Source organism: Lipophrys pholis (genome assembly GCF_963383615.2).
Source record: "Lipophrys pholis genome assembly, chromosome: 14".
In the NCBI taxonomy this organism is placed as follows: Eukaryota; Metazoa; Chordata; class Actinopteri; order Blenniiformes; family Blenniidae; genus Lipophrys; species Lipophrys pholis.
Window position 1 is genome coordinate 10,977,405 of NC_137633.1, and position 19,798 is coordinate 10,997,202.

Here is a 19,798-nt window from a genome sequence, read left to right on the forward strand (position 1 = left end):
AAGACGAATATATGTCCCAAAGCTGAAATTGAATGAATTGATAATCAAACTGTCTGTACAGAATGAGATGGTGCCTTCCTCACACACACACACACACACACACACACACACACACACACACACACACACACACACACACACACACACACACACACACACACACACACACACACACACACACACACTGGCGTTACTGTAATCTGCAGCAGGACCAGTTTATGGCTCGCTGTTGGCAGGCCTCTCACTGTTAGTGAGATTAGTTTAATGGAGCCGAGGCTTGTCGATACGTTTTTCCAATGTTTTTTTCCCCCCAAGTGTATTTTTGGAGCTGCTGAGAACAGCACAGCTCTGCAGGGATCTGCAGGTGAAAGGAACGTCTCAATTTTAACAAAAACGTGAACTGCATAGACCTATATGTCATTTTAAGGTCACTTATTTTATTATACAAGTCAGGTTGCAGTGTTAAGACTAAGTGATGGTGGGGGTTTTTTTTGGTGTTTTTTTAAACATACACCTTCCTCTCAGATTTGTCGATTCAGCACCGCTTCTTTGTATTTCCACCCAGCTCGACCTCGGCGCTCCATCTTTTCCTCCTCGACTCCTGAACGCCGTCACCAGAAGACAAGCGGCCGTCATCGCTGATCTCAACGTTTTCCTGAATCCACAGGAAACATGAGAACACATTAGCAGCGAGCACTTAGACTGAACCGGCTCCAACACAGAGTCAGGCTTCCTCCTTTTGAATTTGCACCCAAAATGTTATTTACTTGACTTTTTTTTTTTTTTTTTTAACTTTAAGGGCACTGTTTTGTTCATATCCAGTCTGAAAGTTGAAGCAGCTTTTTTTTATAAGAAGGTTTTTTTTTTTTATTATTATTTATATGTAAAAGTATGAATATTTTTTTAATTGTACATGAGAATGAATGCTTTTGACAAATCGTCATTACCAAAGATTCATTAGAAGTTGGCATTACTGATTCTGTAAATTCCATATAGGTTTAGCCTACTTAAAGAGAGCAAAGCTTGCCACCTAATCCTTTAATTCAAGTGATAAACGAGTTTAAACATGCAGTTATACCTTGATAGGTAGAAACACATTTAACACCTCTTAAAGCCTGTTATCTTAATGTAATCCTACCATTCAATAACATTTAAACATTTAATATAACTATAAGAAGTGCTCAATTAATATTGTTATTGAGAAATACACTCTTTTGATGTATTTCCCACACATGAGAGCCCCCCCCCCCCCCCCCCCCCCCCCCCCCCCCCATGCATACTATCCATCTGTTACAAACAGATGATAACAATTCTCTTTGTGTTTAATACACATTTATGCATGTGTACAATGCAAAGTTAACAAATAGCCAAAGTAAATTTAACAAGTTGTCCCCGTCTGTTCCATAGTTCCGGCACACACTGTATATTTTCTCACTTGGTAGCCTCAATTCAGCAGAAAATAATTTTAATATCCGTCAAACAGAAGCAGGTTTTGTCGATATAAGCAATGTTTTAGATCTGGAGAAATGAATTAGTTGATCTTCAGCCATGACTTTTTAGATGTTTTAGCTCCATGAGTTCTGTTGATGCTCAATAGCATTCTCTACACAATAAAAAACAAAAAAAACAACTTGAACTTGTAGCTGAACGGGGAGGCGTTAGATTCAAAGCCATGAACCATTTTTCGATGTAACATCGAAAAACCTTTGAACCAGAAGACGCTGGTTCATGACTCGAACACGCAACCTACTGAAGACGTGGAACATTTAAACTCGCTCCAGGGACGACGCTCTCATATTTCATGGTACCCCCAATTTACATAAGCTCACTTCTCTTTGAGGTTTTTTAAATTTTTTTTTATGATGTTTTCAGTTTTATTTATTTACTTCCTACTGCCTCCTGTTTGAAATGCTGTTGAATGTTGTTTTATAGTTGTGACTGTTTCTTTCTTCTTCACAGCTCGCAGCTGCTTGCACAAAACGTTTTTGTCAATGCATTTATTAATATTGCATGTTTAAAAGTAGATTTAGTGTTGTGCGGTATTGAAACTATGCAGAAGCCGATCAAAGGCAGGGCCGCTCTGGGTCACCTGCATCTGGATATGAAGCCATATTAGTCACAGCTGAATCAGCCGAGGGTTTCGGTGCTGTGCTTCTGCAGCTGCAGTTCCGAACAAAACTCGTTCCCGAAGCACCAAAGAGAAGGAGACCAGTAAAGTGAAGGCAACTTTTTCTACGGTTTTTTTTGTGTATATCTTAATAAAGTTCCTATTTTGTTTGTAAAAACATTTTTAAATTATGTTTTGGTAATGTGTTTTGTATGTATTTTCTATTATAAACATTACTTTGTTGCTAATTAACTGTTTTTGGCCACGTTTGGTCTTTTTTTTTAAAAAGAAAATGAAAAACAATAAATACTTTGAAATAAAACATTTTGGGGGAGTGAAATATTTTGTGTTGCTATGTAAATTTGGTGGGACACATTTCATAATTCTGCAAATGTTAAAAAATGGTTTGTAGTCCTATATGTATAGTGTCAATCGTTAAATAACTGACACTTGGCACTTTACAGTCAAGAGGAAGAAGAAAAAACTTCAACTTGATCAAACAGTTGACAATGGAAAAGGAAAATCTTTTTTTTTAACCAAACAGGAGGTGGTTAAAGTTGGTAGATAGCGAGTGAGTGAGAGTGAAAATGTAAGTATAGAGTTGATGGATGTAAGAAAGAATAGATCCTGAGCGTCACCACTGAACTTAGTCTTTTAGTAGTCTAAACCTGCAAAATGAGCTTTAACAGTTTTACCACAGATTAGCTCAGATATTGGTCTATTGGATTGCCACAACTTTTGTCAGTGAAGACCACACACTTAAGATCAAGTATATCACTTTATTTCTACAATATAAAGATTAGCTGCAGGATTCAAGTGTCGTTCATTCACACATTATCACAAAAGAACGGTGTGTTTACCTTTCACAATGTCTGGATGTGTGATTACCTTTTAGATTCCCTAATGATTGGTAATTGTAAGCTTTTCTCATGTATTAAACTGCAGGCTAATGGTAAAAGTTTTCTTCTTTTCTTTAATTTTACACCTGTTTTTTTGTCCTGCTTAATTGATTCCCGGTCCTGCAGGTGTTTCCGCTCCTCCTCTGACTGGTGGGTCTGTTTAGTGATTTAAAAAAAAGAAAATAATAATAAAAATAGTTGGGTTCTTCCTGCAGGACTGCTGTCCTCTCAGTGCGTGAAAATGCCACGGAAGAGGCACGCGCTGGAGGTGACATTTCTGAGTGTGAGGGAGGGTGTGGGGGTGTTTTTTTCAGCGATTAGAGACCGGCCCGGGGGGGGGGGGCACAAGAGAGCAGAAGTGCCTCTGCCATTTAGAGGCACCAGCCCCTCTTGCCAGGAATGTGCGTCCCCCGCGCGCGCTCAGATCATGTACTGGATGCGCCAGCTTTATTTTTAACCCGGCAGGGTGGGTCAGTCGCTGGCTGTCGGGATCGGGAATGACCGTGGAGCGCGCGGCGCCTTCAGCCCCCGTCCCTCGTGCTCCGCGCAGAGCCTTGCCCTCCTCGCGCCCACACCAGGACCCCTGCGCTCCAATGGGATTATAATCACAGAAGATTCAGCAGAAACACTCTCAGGACAAACAGCCAAAGGTAAGTTCAGTGTCAAGTCAACGCGCCATTGTGTCTAGAAACTTTCTACAGATGTGTCAAAGCTCGATAGATTGCCGACAACTTGTTTTAATTCGGTGTGTCATTGTTGTTCTGGTACAAGTCCTCCCGCATAAACACCTGTTGGTCCCAACCGCCACTCTAATGAAGTAGTTTTTAAAAGCCATACGCCTATTGTTCATTATCAGTTTGTGTCATAAAAATAGAAATTAGGCGACAGCTCTGAATTTCTGAGTGGTACATGTTTTATCTTGAACTGGAAGGAGGCCGGAGCGAGATAAAACTCCGCAGAGATACGCTGCTGTGCGTATTTGCGCACCTTTTTAAGTGCGCCTCCCCAAAGTTATGGAGGACGCGTTGGCATTTCAAAAGTGGCAAAAGTTGAATTAAGTGACGCCCTGTTGATAAGAAAAGACTGTGTGCAAGTGTTACTGAAGATAAACTACAGTTAGTAACTTATACTGAACCTTTTCCAGAGTTTGGTCACTTTAAAATGTTCCATGAGATTCCAATCTCCAGCTGCATATTATTACATATCTATGTCACAATTTTTTGGTCAAATGTTTACATCTTTTACCTGAATTGGAGGAGCCATCATCTAAAAGAGACAAGATGAACGTCCCCTATTAAAGTGCTGATGTGAGAAATATTTACACTACTGTTTACCTACTTTCCTCTGTTGAATCCTCTCAAAGTCATTCTGCTTCCATCCCTGGTCGAAAACAGCGAGTGGCCCAGAAATGAAATGCTCCCAGCGTTACAGAGACGTCTCCTCTTATTCCCCTTAAAAGGACAAGTGTGAGCTCTGTCTGGAGGAGCAGGGACTTCAGTGTAAACACTCTCCAGGAATAGTTTACTATCGATTCGAACCTCTCTTGCAAGATTACACTCACTATTCTTGCAGCGCTGACCACAGTAGAGGTGTTGCCTACATGATTATGTACACAATCAATGTGCAGAATAGAATAGGCCCTATGACTTCTTCTCACACTCGATTTCCGCCATGTTTGTCCTGATGTCGTGATTGTTTGTTTGCTGATTCTATCCGCTCCGAGCTAACAGCCCTCTTCCTTATTGATCTCCATCCACTTTGTGCTTGTGTCTCAGATTTGCTCTCGGCCGGAACCGCAGGCCTCCCCTCTCCTCCTCTGTCCACTTGCAGCTGCTGCTCCAGTCTCACACACGCGCTGTAGGTCAGAAGTCTTGACCACACCCATCTCCTATTTCATCCTCTCCATCCGAGTCGGCTGCTGCTCCGAGTAACGCGCTGGCTTCGCTCCTGGCCGGGTTAATGCCCCGTGCTGCTCGGAGTGCAGTGCAAGCATCGGCGTGGAGTTTATTTACAGCTGGAGGATCGCTCTCCAGAGTAATTATTCAAAATATTTGCCGACCATGTAGTTTTGCACAAAAAAGACAAAATAAGGGAAATGGCTGCAGTCAAGTGCCAGACCGTCAAATGATTACTTTTCTAACTCTGCCAGCCTGGAGAATAAAAAAAATCCCATTCACACCTTTTAATAATTTTCTCCGAGGGAATTATGCTGCAGGAAATCCAAACACACGTTGCGTAATGTCCAGACAAAAACAAAACAAAGACCATCTGAGCCAAAACTACACTTGGATATCTGTGAAATATCCAGCTGACATTATTATCATTCCTCTTGACATTTCACTCCATTTTGGAAAAATGATCCAGAACCTCTTACTCATCTGGTCACGATGTGCAGGCGCACAATAAGATGTATTTACTGGGCTCTTTATCGACGACAGGCGACAGAAAGAAACAAGTGGAGACAAATCATATTCAAATTTGTCTCATAAATAAAGTATGCAATCTGCAAGAACTTCAGATGTTTTATATTTACATCCAGATTCTTGCAGTTTTAACAGAATATTTAACTTGTCACTTTATTTTGCCATTAGTGACGTAAAACATCAGTTTTTAGACAATTTTGTGTTTTTGGTCAAATTTAAGGATTTGTTAATATAAATCACTCCCAAGCGCATATTCTGAAGAGACTATGGAACGGAAAAGGGAGTGAAGTCAGTTAGTAAGTAAAGAAGTGAATTAGTGAGCAACCGAGCGAGCTCATCATTATTCCTAATAACATTCAGATGAAACTTAGAAATTTCCGTCTTCAGAAATTCGCCAAATTGTATCTTCAAATAGGAAAAAAAAAAAAGGGACACAATTTGTTTTCAATTATGTCTCATCAGAACCTGGAATCAGGAAATGTTGTTCAAAATGCTTTTCATCATAAGTTGTGCCAGTAACTGACGAACAGTTGCTGAACTCAAGTCCAGCTCAGTTTTTGGTCCGTCCATCCATACGAGCTCAAACACCTGAGGGTCACCGGGGTGAAGTTAGGACAGGCTTCCAGACCATCATCCAACAGGAAGCACAGAGACAGACAGGCACTCACGCACTAAATAAGCCTCGTGTTTTTCACCTGCGTGAGAAAACTCATGCACACCCAGGGAGAACATGCAATCTTCTGTTCAGGAGGTGAGAGTGTAAGCAAACCTCCCCACCATGCAGACGTTACCAGTCTAATATAGTGACGTTGTTTATTAACGGGGACTTCCAGCTGTCAGGGTGGCCCGCTGTGATCGGGAATGTACGGGTTGCCTCTCTTGCTCAAGGACGCCGCAAGAGGACACCTTTCTATTAGCAGACACACTCATTGTTGCAGACCTTTGACCTTTGTGTCTCTGCTCCGTCTATAAGCAGAGTGTCTTCCCTCGGCTCCAAATAGAGCCGAGTGCAGCATCTCCTCCATCCTGATTTTCTGTAGCCGGTGTTTCGGCAGCTCAGCGGCGCCGTCGGTTGTTCTCAGACACGATTAGAGTCTTACAGTCGGGCGTACAGCAGACAGTTTGTGCGGCGCGAGTGCGCCATGCGAGTCCTGGACAGGTTGTGTGTGAGGTGATAAGGGGATCCCCGGTGGTGGGTGGAGCGTCCCGACGCTGATAACAACCCTCTGCAGACGACTGATACCGAGCAGGAGGAGCAGGGAGACCTGCGGGATGCCGTGTGCATCACTGAGGGCCTCTTCGGTGAATGCATTGTACAAACATCTGCCAGCTTTCATGTGGGCTGTATAAAGACGCAACTTAGGGCGGTTTAAGTTGCTTTCAACTGTTGGTGCTTTTATATATCATTCAGCCAGGTCTCCGAGGGAAACATCAAACCTTTGACATTGTTACACTTGTATGACAGCATATGATGCAAAGTGAAGGTTAAACTATGTGCCAGCATCAAAATACTCGTGGTGCAGAGTTAAAATGTTAATACGTCGATTCCAAAATAATATGCACACTGCAGGATGCCTCTGGGCAAATTTCTTCTATAGTTTTTTTTTTTTTTTAATAAAACCTCTGAGCTAAAGCTTAAAGACATTTTTAAAGTGACTTGTGTTTTAAACATCAGACTCCACTAATTAGTGGCCTCAAAGCAGTTTACACTGCTCACATTCACACATATTTACACATCATTGATGAGGGCATCTGAGGTTGAAGCAGCATGTAGGTCAGTGTCTTAACCACCCGAGCCATAATCCCCCCCAAAGTAACTTGTAGCTGAGTATTTAATGTACTGGAGTGAAAAGTATAGAATAAGTAAAGCATAACTTTCACGTGTCTCTACTCTTTACTGGAATTTTCTGCCAACGTCTTACATTTTAACACAAATATCAATATTTTCTTTCTTTTACCTCATAGCAGCCTTGATTATTTAGCATCAATTTTAGTTTGTATTTAAGAGAAGAAGTGTTACTTCCTATTTTAAATCAATGGGCCAAAATCACAGAACACTTTTCTTTAATATGTCCATCAGAGCATTTTATTTAAAAAACATCAATGTTGCGAAAGTACTTGATAAACCTACTGGAGTGTTCAGAAAGTAATGAAGTAAAAAAAAAAGAAGAAGAAAAGTCACTTAAACAAAAAGCAACTACTTAAAAATTATCTTGTGTATTAAATTTATTGTCATTTAAATTTGGGAAAGTGACCATATTTGGTAACTTCCACAACCCAACCAAGCAAATTGTAAAAATTTAAAAGAAAACAGATTTTTCTGTAAACACAGTTTTTTTTTTTTGTTTTTTTTTCAAAAGTAGCAGACACAACACAACACCGAGACCCGAGCTGAGATATCGGTGACGCGCCCATGAAAGCTCATTGCTATGAAACTATCCTCACAGCCGTGCAGTCCGGGTGAGTTTATAAAAACAGACATGCTTATACATGCATTATGCATGTTTTTACAAACATGCATAATGCAGCAGCTATAGGAGAAGTTTTTCTTCTTTGACATTTCATTGTATTTAGCAGCAGAAGGCCTCAATAAAATTGGCCTTAATGTTGACGTTGGTAGTGATTGTTTATTTTTGCAAAAATATCAACATTTTCATCTCGTTTACTCTGTGCCACAATGAAAAAAAAAACAACTTTAAAAAGGCTTAGATTTAAGATTCTTATGGGACTATTTTACTGGTTCGGCCCAGTCAAGGTGAAATTTGTTGGTTGATGCTTGACGCTCCTGCTTTACAGTGTTGATGGAGCTTTTCCTGACACATGTGCCCGTAGTTGTGTTGTCGTGTTGTTGAGCTGTCAGCCTGATGATTGATTTACTCAATCAGAAAAAATCAGTTAGTTGGAAGTGGAACGGTGGAAAGACTTGAAAGTGCTCCGTTGTGCACTCTATCCTGTAAGGACGGGTTGCAGTGTTTGGCCGTGTAGAGTTCAGAATAACACCGGCTCTCAAAAGAAACAAATGTTTAGATGTGATAACAGCAAGTAGAAAAGGCAACAATACAGATACGTTTCCAACATGCAGGGAAGTTAATCTTTATTTAAAGGCGGGAGCAACGAGGTCATGGAGCACGACCGAGAGACAGCAGCTCGACCACAGTTGAACTGTTCACTTCCAAAGTGTCGAGACAGAAACTTAGATACATTCTAACATGTTTGTCCCGAACACGTCAGGACAAACAATGAAGAAAATGTAAGTGGTTAGTACAGACAGGAGAGGGAGACTTGACCATAGAGAATAAATGTCTCTAATTTGGGTCAGCCAAACCGCTCCCCCCCCCCCCCCCCCCCCCCGTTCATCCCCCGTGCCTTATTGAGGAGAAATGTTTGAAGTTGTCGGCTCAAAGAACAGAAATGCCTTGCAGATTTTTTCTTTTTTCTTTTTTCTGAGTGCAGTTCAGACCGTGCACTTTTCACTTTTGCTTGATCAAAGAAGTGGAATCAGTATTCATAGTTTTACCTTTTCGTTTAAAACCCTGTAGTTCTACTTAATCTGAGTTTGTGTGCACTTTTGCCTCCTCCTTAATATTCCCTCTGAACGAGGGTTCAGTGCAGTGAAAGTGCAACTGATATTAAAGTCAAATATGGTATCGAATAGTTCTTAAAACTCTCGTTAATTGTGAAGTTCTACCATGAACAGAAGAAGAAAATGCAGATATTAGAAAAGTCATTCCCTAATGTGTTGGTGGGAAATCTTGAATCAGTGCCACAAAGCATTGCCCTCAACCATCAACTCAACTTAAACTTCCCGCCTCATTTCAACCACCAGTAGAAACTCACAGACGCACACTCGCATTTCAAATTACTTGATCTGCATCATTCGAACGAAGGCGGTTTCGTCAACTCCTGCCGTACTGAGGGGGTTGCCCTCCCGCTGTGTGACATGATAAGGGAGCTATGCTGCGCCCAGATAGAGCTATCTGAACAGCGACCCTTCAACCCGCCATTCCACACAAAGAGCACGCCGGCACGCTGCAGAGGGGGCCGCTCACCAGAAGGACGCGCACAAAATGGAGACGGGCGCTCGTCGGGCCCGTTTGAAAGCTTCCACACGCGTAATTTCTGTCCAAAAATACATTTGGACAATGGCTGAAATCATATAAACTCACTGAAATTGCATTGTAGAGCCAGGTATAGCTGCAGCCCCCCCCCCCCCCCAACTGAAACTTAAAACCTCCCCGATGCAAACTAGATTTCAAAGAGGCGATGCAACTGAGAGACCGAGCTGGAGTCTCGAGCTGGCATGAAGTTTTCTTCCTCTCAGCAAGGCATCAACTGCGGATCATCTTTTATCAGATATGTTCAATTCAAGTATGTGATACAGAATCAAAGGGGGGAAGTTGTGTGACTTCCTGTTTATTTGAGCAGTCTAGTAATAATTTCTCTTCTTAAAATGTACAATCTAAATTAATTGACATTATTTGATGGAAATTAAAAGTCTTGATTCGGTTAGGATATTTAAAAATTAAAAAATTTTGATAATGATTTTATTTTTAAACCTTTTTTAATAGACTTATTATTATTATTATTATTGAAAACAGTGATATAGCCAAGATGTTAGTGATTAAATCTACCAATTAATCAAATATTTACTACATCCCTGCATGTATGATCAAAGTTTACTTCAATTAGCTGTGCATAATTAATTACTTAAGCATACATACATACATACATACATACATACATACATACATACATACATACATACATACATACATACATACATACATACAATATGTTTTATTTACTTTTAATAATAAAAAGGGCGGAAAAGGTGTGTTGATCATTTCAAGTTCCGATTGTTTAAAAAGGTATAGTGATTGTGAGCACATCAGTAACAATGATGATGATGATGATGATGATTGATAATGGATGTAATGATTAATCTGCATTTCTCCCTCTTCCCCAGGCTACTTTCAATCACTTCCGTCCTGCCGTTCTGCCCCATCTTCTCATCTCCACCTTCAGCCAGAGCACCTGAGGACGCCGGCCGCCGTCCCTCCGTCCGCTCGCCACGCTGGCCACCGCCATGACTTCCACCACAGATTTTGACAATGTGGAGATCACGCAGCAGTACAGCCACATCAACACCCGCTTCGACCTCTGTGATGAGGAACTAGACAATGACAACAGCTCCGCCAGGCTGTTTGAGCGCTCGCGCATCAAGGCCCTCGCAGGTGAGTGCCTGCATAGTAAACAGGCTCCGTCCTCTGTGACACATTTCTGAGATGACAGTCTTTTAAAGAGTGCGGGAAGGGCAGCGAGGATGAGCTATAATGGGCGAGTGACGGTTTAACTTTAGCAGGGGTGATGGGAAATGTAACCTTCACTTAGAGAGACTCAGAAAAACTTACAGAATCACACTCAGGGTGACGTTTGATTTTTCCTGCACAGCTCCAACTCTTGAGGAGTCGGGGTGCACATGTGTTTGTGCATTTCTCGTATTATCACACGCCCCCAGCAGCTGAGCCCCCTGACACGGCTCCACACCCCGCTCCAAGTAACTGGGATCGGTGGCGCATTCCCCGAATGTCCACCGTCTGACCGATCTGGACAGCTGCCCTGCCCGTCTGCCTCCCATAGCACAAATCTCTGGCATTTCTGGCTAAGCTCGTAAGCTGCGACCCACCTGTGGGCCGGCTGCTGGCCGTTTTAAAATAGCAGTGTTTGAGCGGTGGATGGAAGTGTTACAGAAAAGGGGAGTTGGGGGTCACATCATGCTCGTGTCTGTAAAGCTGCAGACACAAGAGAGGTCGACCACGAGCTGGTAAAACATACGTTTGTATATGAAGAGAAAAGGACCTCTGGGCATGTCAAGGCTATCAAATCTACACAACCGCTTCATGAATATTTCATGAGTGTCGATACTAAAACCCAAGCGGAGCATTTGACGGCAAACTTAAACTGTTTTTCGAGCGTATTGTTTTAAAGTTCATATTGCAAAGCTGTACCCGCATGGCAACATTAGCTTTTATTGGAGTTCTAAATGGCTACACCAAACAATATTCACTCTACATTAAGCTCTATTTTCAATTTCCGTTCACTCATGAAGGACAATATGCAATCTCCTTCTCTCTTACATGCCCAATGAGTTTATTTGACTGCTGCTAATCAAACAGAAAACTGAGCTCATAAAACAACAGAAGTACTAAAAGAGTTATGAGAGAAGCTTTTATTTCAGTGTTACATCAGAGAAAAAGGCTTAATGTTGATTTGGTATAGATTTTTGCCGTGCTGCTGGAAGAAAAAAGGCAAAAATTGGAATCACCTTCAGGAGGTGATTGTATCAGTATTATCTGTCATTTCTTTTAGATAGAACAAACAACCTCCACCAACAGGATAAAACAAGATGAGGGACCTATTACCAGAGAGAGACAGATTTGAACTTGCTTCCACCTTTTCCTCTTATATACCTGTATTCTCAGGTATATAAGTATCTGTATTTGGAACAAATCTATGAAAGAATCTATGTACAAAAATGTATTTTGAAAACGGCTGTTTGTTTTGCCAAAATAAATTTGATTAGGTGATTGGGAGAGAACCAAAGCAAATGCTTGATATGAAACCAAAAACAAAGAGCTAATAGTGCTCTATAGAGACGAGAGGAACTGCATAAACGCGATGATTCTCTGAGGGATCAATCTCACATCACAGCATTTACGACAATTGAACAATTATTGAGAAGACATGGTTACACTGTGGAGTGCACTATTGTCTCACAGCAAGAGCCCATCTCAGTTTCTATGAAACTATGTGTAGATTTTTACTTCTATAGATACTCTTCTTGTAAGCAACAGTCGAAGGTTCTTATGGAAATGGATGACAGTGGGTTGACCGTGTGATTATCTTCCTTTCTGTGCTGGTTAGAATAGACTGCAGCCCCCTACAACTCCGGGTGTATACGAAGTTTGATCAAGATATCCTTAAGACAGGTCGTTGTATCATGTTGTCGATACAGGTATTACCCAATTAACGGCCAGCAAACCTTCCTCGAGTGGCCGCTCTTTCAAAATGCATGCATGGATTTGCCGCACCATGCAACGTGTCGCCAAGTTTGCATGGTTTCCTTTGAACTTTATGTGCTTGGTTACTCACGTTTAATCCAACCGGGAGAAGCTGACCTTTAACCGGTAATGATAGCTACTACATGGAGGATTATGTTGCAGTCACGGAGCACTGATGCCACTTTAGCCTGAATGAAGGGAGCCGCTTCATTCATGCTTTGCAATCACCAGCTACCAGCGGAGCGATGCCGTCCAGTCGTGTTGATCCAGGTGGACCCTGCACTGCTGCCGCTCACATCTCTGGCACAGCTTCCCCTCTATGTGCACAGCTGCTAGTTTTGTGAACTTTACAGACATGTCATGCAGTGATGCACGTTTTTCAGAGCAGAGTTGATTCAAACCACTTACCTGCTGCAAATAGTTAGTAGATTAGTGCAGCCATCACAGCTTGGATAAAGCGATCAGATCTGAACACTTGTGTTTGTATTTGAAACAAAATTAGATGTAATTTTATTTGCACCCAAATATATGTTTCAGGTTTGACATCGGTTTTTGTTTTGGAGTAGCCAAAATAGCGTTTGTCTCCTTTCCAGGATGTTCATTAGGACGCATTCTCACCACTTTGCTTGCTGTCTTTTTCTGTCTCTTTAAGTGATAAAGGCTTCTGTGTGGGTGCTGGTGATATTGTGTTAGTGCTGCTGCACTGATGTTTCTGTAATGCAATCAGCGTTTCCTGTTAGATACAGATAGAGAGAGAGAGAGAGAGAGAGGAGAGTGAAAAGAGATGAGACACTGAATATTGTCAATTTACTGCTTTGGAACTTTAAAAAAAAATGCATCTATCAGACCTTCAAGGAACCGAGAGAATAAAAGATATGTTTCCTCAAGATTATGTGGAAATACTGACACTGAAAACCACAACTGTGCCACTGGTTCCCTTCATACCCTGTGATGTCACGACAGTGTGGGAGTGTTTGAGTGGAGGGAGGAGAGCTGTGGGAGCACGTGGACGTATTGAAACATATTGTATGCATGGATGGGACGAGAGGAGCCACTGTGAACTGAGCTGAAGGCTGCCTGAGCCCTCGTAGCGCCTGAGAGTGGAGGCAGAGCATCATCACGGCAGCGCTGAGGAGAGAGGGAGTAAGAAAGAGGAGGAGGAAAGGAAGGAGGGAGGGAGGGAGGGAGCAGGAGCGAATGCGAGAGGGATCCTGAAAGGAGGACAGAGAGCCAAGAGACAGGGAAGAAGAGAGACGTGGCGTGCCAAGCTCCTCAGCTGGCTCCAGAGGCGGCGTGCTGTTGTTGTTGCTGTTTTGGGGGTCAACATGAGCAGCCCATGCCTGCTGCGCGCTGCCCCTATAAGCCAACCCCGGCTCCGAGAGGTCAAGATCAGCCTGAAGTCCAGCAGCCGGGAGGCCGTGGCCCTCCGGAGCAGCAGTGGAGGGACCAAGGAGGCCGCCAGCCGGCCCTACGCCCCAGCAGAAAGAGAGGCCCCTGTGAGGGTCGGGGTGAGCAGCAGCCGGAGCAGGAGCACCCCACCGGTGAACCGGGCCCACAGACAGGAGAGCAGGAAGACGGCGAGGGGGGGCGGCAAGCAGCCGGAGCCGGAGCATCACCCCGAGAGGAATGGCACCCTCCTGCACGTCCCGCTCGCCGTGGCGCCGGCGGGACTCTCCAACATCCCCTCGTCCTCTTCCTCGTCCTCCTCCTGCACCCCCAGACGTCAGCGGACCTCTCACCCCCGCCCTCCGCCCGCCCCTCTCCTCTCCACCTCCTCTTCGTCCTCCTCTGCCAAGAGTATGAAGCGAGCACGCTGGCTGAGTTACAGCACCTCCAACATCTGCTTCAACTCCATCCTGGATGGACGCTTCAGGCAGCTGCAAGGTACAGCGTCCCGGTGGCCGAGCTGCGGTTTTGTTGTCTGTGCATCCGTGTGCATTTCAGAGAGTTTGTCCGTCTTCTCTCGCCTCACAGATGAGGGAGATGTTACTTTTCCCATCATGCCCCTCCCTTCCCCAACTTGTGTTTGTGTTGAGGCCGGGGAGCGATTGCAGGGAGGTTGGGCTGTGATGTGAGTAAGTTGTGAGGTTAGTTTGTCATCCTACTGAGAAGTGGAAAAAGGCGGCATGAACTTCCTTAGAGGTGGCCCTCCTATTAAATACATTTGGTAGTAATTTATTTATTTTGTGGAGGCTGTGGCTCTGCCCCAATTGTTCACTCACTCGGCCTTTGAATAATTCATATGCAAACTCCTGAAAAGGTTGTGATGTTTTTTCCCTCTACAGTCAGTCATTGCTCCCTCCTGTTATGCATTCTTATGTGCCCTATTTAAAAAAAATAAAAAATTAACATATATATCATTTTCGCCTGTCATTTATTCTCCATGTGGCCCTTACGCTTCAGAAACTGCTTCAAAACACAAAGTGTGTTCCCCACCTCACCTCGTTTCCCCCCGAAAGGCTGCGTCGGCAGTGTAAAAAAAAAAATCAATTTCTCTGACGGTTTAACTTCTCCCTGCCTGTGTTATTAAGGTTTTAAGAGAGCGGTCTGCCGTCACTGTGGATTTTTGTTAGCTTGCTCTGTGCTATCCAACTCCCTGATGACAGGAGTGCATTAGTGAGAGGAAGAAAATGGAGGAGACGATGCAGGAACGGAGAGGGAAATGCTTCCCCCCCCCCGCCTCCGCTAGATTTCAAGTATTGACTGATTGTGAAGACTGCAGAGGCAACTGATACGTGAAGCTGCAAACTTCTGAAGCAGTCCCAAAACAGGGATGTGTCAAGTTTATTGATCCATCAAATGCATCTCATGAAATTCTACTTTTTATTTACCACATTCTAGTCTCGCCAGCCATTTTTTGAAGTTGGACTGAAAAACAGTGATCAAAAAGCATAAGAAATAAGACAGGTGTGTTTTTCTTCTTGCTTTCACCGAGTCTAGCTTGTCAATTTTCTGATGTCTCCTTTAGCACGTCACTGTTTTGTATATCTGCTTCCCCGGCTGTAGAGAAACAACTGCATTGACCTTTAACCTTTCATTTATTTGGTTTCAGTTATGTCTGCACCGGGGTTAACCAGGGGGTCTTGTCCAATGAGAGGTGACAAGGTGGCAATTTAATCAGATGTCTGAACCTCTGCATTCTCTCGTTATAGCTCTACTTTGAGCCTGTCCTGGATGGTTGAAATCTTCAAAATAAACTCATTTATAATTTGCAATCAAATTTTTGGGTCACGACCCGAAAACCACCACCTTAGGTGACAAAGGGGCTATAACCCCACCAGTAAATATAAAGCTTTGCCTCATAGCGTAGCCTTCACTTCCCCACAACACTGGCACAGTGACTACATTACAGAGGCAAACCGCAGTAGGTACTGTCAATCTCACAATCTCTCCTTTGTCCCTGTTTGTTGTTTATAACTACAATCACTCCACATTTGATCCTCAGATTATTGTGCGAGAGCCACGTGACGGTGTAGCAGTTCGCGCTCGAGCCTCAGAGGGAGAATATCTCAGGCTTGGGTCCGGTGGGAGTTTGCGTTTTACCCCCACGTGTGTGTGGGTTTTCTTTGGCCACTTCAGTTTCCTCCCACAGTCTTAAAACATGCAATTGAGGTTAAGTGGTCTATATAAATGACTTAACTAAAACCATGACTTCACCCATTGTCAGCCGGGACGGGCTCCAGTGTAGAAACTGATGTTATTGTGTGAATACTGTAAAAGTTCTGTTGTCCTGTCAACTTTTGTATGACTCCACACTGAAGTCTTTCCTCTCGGCTCTTGGTCAGGCCGTAGTTAAGATGTGGCATCATGCGGGACAGGTAGGACTGGCAGTGCCATGACTCAGGTATGTGAGTCGGTGCACTGGGACCACTGGGCCACATCCGGTAAGAGCTGACTATGGGAAAAGACGGATCAGGGTGTATACAGGGAAAATCCATCAGCATTAATAAGTCATGGGACTTTCACTGGACTGGGAGATTACTAAGTAAAAGCATGTGGAACAGAGGAATGTTTAGTAAGACTTGTTCTAATATAAATGAAAAAGAGACAGGGGTGACAAGACACTGCTGTAGTCCAGTCAGAGTAAAAAAAAACTAACTGTGAAAGAAAGTTTGCATATACAGTATGACTGCTGCACTTATGCAATTAATAATTAATTCATGCACAAAGAAAGTATAACAATGGAAGCTTGTGTAACAGCGGCACTAAGAACAACCAAACATGTGTACAGTGAAGTTGTGTTTAGCACATTTTCCAAACTACTTCAGCTTGTTTCTATGTGCTTGTTTTTCTTTCACTTATAATCCATCCATCATCTGAACTGCTTTATCCAGCTGAAGGACGCAAGAAGCATGTGTCGGTCTCAGCCGGCTATTTATTGGTTGAAAGACCAAGACATTCACACACACTCGCATTCACACTTACACTGGGCAACTGACCTCAAATGCATGTTTTTGGACTGTGGGAGAAAGTCGGCATACTCAGAGAAAACTTTAAAAAAAAAAGCAGCTCACTGTTATCATATGGAGCTTGTTGTACTCTTGCGGCGGCGTGCAGACTTCCCCCCCCACACCTCCTCCACCCGACCCCCCCCCCCCATCTGCCTCCCTGTGCTTCCTAAATGGCCAGGAGCATCCATGTGCCTGCTCTCTGTCCCTCCTCAAGGTCTGCTCATGCGATGTAATCTGGCAAAATCGTGTATGGAAATGCACCTTAATTGTCTTCTCACTGCTTCTGCTGCGCCGTCCTCTGGAGGCGGCACCCAGATAGTTCACAAAGGATTTGTCAGATGTTCTCTTTTCTCCTCTTCTCGAGCACCGCCGCCCTTTTTCTGTGCCGCCGACGAATTACGACACGAACCTTTGTTTAAGATTAATGCTGACGTTGCTAATGGAGCTTTGAGTTATTTTCATGTTTTAATTGTCATTACTTTTTCATGGTGTGGTTATCCGTGTGGATGCGGGAGAGCAGCGTGTTCTGTTGTTCTGCTGAGGGAGCAGAATGAAACATGATTTATTTACTCTGTTCTCCTGCACCATGTGTTGTACATACAATAACCCAAGATTTCTGTCTTGCTTTAGTTAGTGGGCGCTGATATCAGAGGTCGATCTTTAAATGTGCTCGCTGTCGTTTTCAGTTGGTAGAGGAGGTATTATTGTATTTTGTCCTGTTTTGCTGGTTGGGTCTCTGTAGACTACACTCAAAAAAGCAGAATCTCCGTCATTCTGTCTCTGACTTTCTTTCTGATCTGTCCTCTTTTTCTTTACTCCAGTCTGTCTCACCCACCTCCTCTATCTCCCTTCCACTTTTTTCCTCTTAACCTTTAGTTTGATATATTTAACCTCTCCGCTTCAACACCAGTTTTTCTCCTCTTCCTCTCTTGTTCCTTGCTTATTCTGCACAGCCTCAGGCTCTGAATCATTCATTGCACATCTCATTAAGGATGCAGTCCTTTGCACTCTGTATTTTGCATTCATTTGTGGGTTCAGGAATAAACAGGGCAATCTGCAGCAGACAGACCGAAGGGACATCAGGTGATGCGAGACGGGACATGAGAAGGGAGAGTGTCCGTCAGTTACCTGATAAACTCAATGTTTTAATGTGTCTACACTGAGATTTTGTTGAATTTACTCGTACTGGACCGTGGTGTAGTAGTCAACTTCTTGACAAAGTAAGTGTTTTAATTTCAGGTATTTATGTGTAAACCTTTCATGTCCTCCCTGTGAAGATGTGGGTATAATAATAACAAGGACACTTTGGAAGTAAGAGATGGGAATTGAACCTGCAACCTTCTGATTGGGAGACAACCGCTCTTCCAACCAAGCCACGCCGCCCCTCATGCTTGTTGTCTTATACAATCTAAAGACGTGTGCATTAGGTGAATCAGCCTACGTGGGAATATGAGTGTGTGTCTGTTACTCAGTATTTTCCATATGATCGATGGTCTTTTATCTAATGTTAATTGGGATCAACTCCAGTACCCTGTGGTCCAAAGGTAGATAACAAAGGTGTAGAAGATGGACAGGTGATTTTAGATGACAAATCCACATATGGAAATTCAACCATGCTCTATCCAGCTGGAGCCGATGCTCGACAGTAAAAAGCACCCTGGGAAGCTCATCTCTCTACACAGAGAGACACATGATCATCCATACAGTCATTAGCACATATGGCAAAACAACTTTTTACAGTAACGTTCAGTGTGTCAAACTTTCCTGAGGTTCTCACTATCTTTTGTTATTTCAGTATTTACAGTGACCTTGAGTGTCTTCAAGGGCATTACTGAAGTGTATTAATATTATCCTCCCATCTCAAACCCACGCAGGCACAGGGCGATCATGTACCCAACACAATCCAGGTTGACTTTGAAGACTTTGTATGTACTGAATGCAGATACTCAAGCCCCAGTCACAACTGCTCACCCACTCTCACTAAGAGTGTCCACAAACAAAATAAACTGTATAGTACATTAGGTCTCTGAGCCATATGGTCCTGTCAAAATTGGTTTTATTTTTGCTGCTGAGTAGGAGGCACTTCTCCCGTGCAGTGCGATCTGATTTAAAACACGAGCGTGAGGCCGGCAAGATGCGTCACCATGTGGGCCGCGCTCATCCTCCCAAAAACCTCTCCGAGTGTGAATGTGCTCAGTCTGTGCACCACTCTGCCCTGTCATCCCTTAGTTTTCATGCAAATCTCCAGTGGAGAGATTTCAGCATAGATACAGTGAGTGCAGAATTTTTTTTATTTTTTATGTTTAATTCATTTTTTTTATTTGTATGCACATGAAATTATTATGCAAGATCACATCTTTAGGTACTCTGAAAGACAGAAGGAGATGTAGATAGCACCCATGCAACATTTCCCTCAGCGACTGTTCTTTTGTGGCAGTGGAAATCAGGTTTGAAATTGGGCTTTCCACAAAAAAAAAAAAAAAAAAAAAGGGACTGCGATATATCAGCAGTCACATCAAGCATGACAGTTATTTAACAGCTACTGCAGAAGTGGCCAATAATAACTCTTCTCTGCTCCAGTGAATGAGCAGAAAGGTCAAACCTTGATCGTTTCTGAGATCTTTTCACTGTTTTAACAGGCCGATGGTGTCACTGGAGTACTCTTGATTGACGTCCTGTTCTCTTCCCACTGTGAGAGATGCACTGTGCACATACAGCTGCACCTCCAGATACTGTGAAACTGGCTGTGTCACGTGCAGGCGGCTTTGCCAGCAGGACGGCGGAAGGATGACTGTTGAATTCAGAACTCTGGGTTTTGAATTATTATGGATGATGGAAGTAAGAGCAGGAAGTCAGA

At 43.2% G+C, this 19,798-nt stretch overlaps 3 protein-coding genes across 5 annotated transcripts in view; all 3 read left to right on the forward strand.

The window, feature by feature from the left end:
• stard9 (StAR-related lipid transfer (START) domain containing 9) overlaps window positions 1-746 on the forward strand; it is a 38,484-nt gene extending 37,738 nt beyond the window's left edge. Inside the window, exon 32 of the mRNA XM_080479847.1 lies at window positions 566-746. Within this exon, the coding sequence (XP_080335973.1) occupies window positions 566-676 (111 nt within the window). The 3' untranslated portion in view covers window positions 677-746. The remainder of the gene's footprint in view (window positions 1-565) is intronic.
• Window positions 747-3,379: 2,633 nt separating this feature from the next.
• The window catches only part of sptb (spectrin, beta, erythrocytic), a 41,725-nt gene continuing 25,306 nt past the window's right edge, over window positions 3,380-19,798 (forward strand). For 2 of the 3 annotated variants that reach the window (XR_013935948.1, XM_080479356.1), the window contains exons 1-2: window positions 3,380-3,656; window positions 10,396-10,663. Coding sequence is in view for 2 of the 3 variants with exons in the window: in XM_080479356.1 (XP_080335482.1) it covers window positions 10,516-10,663 (148 nt within the window). In the remaining variant the exon portion in view is untranslated. Of the gene's footprint in view, window positions 3,657-4,825; window positions 4,864-10,395; window positions 10,664-19,798 lie in introns of those variants that run through there. The other variant, XM_080479357.1, reaches the window with a different exon arrangement.
• Window positions 13,816-19,732, forward strand: LOC308119651 (uncharacterized protein; the record flags this gene model as incomplete). Its single annotated transcript, XM_080479799.1, has 2 exons — window positions 13,816-14,374; window positions 19,701-19,732. The coding sequence occupies 2 exons, from the start codon at window positions 13,816-13,818 to the stop codon at window positions 19,730-19,732; spliced, it is 591 nt and encodes a 196-aa protein (XP_080335925.1).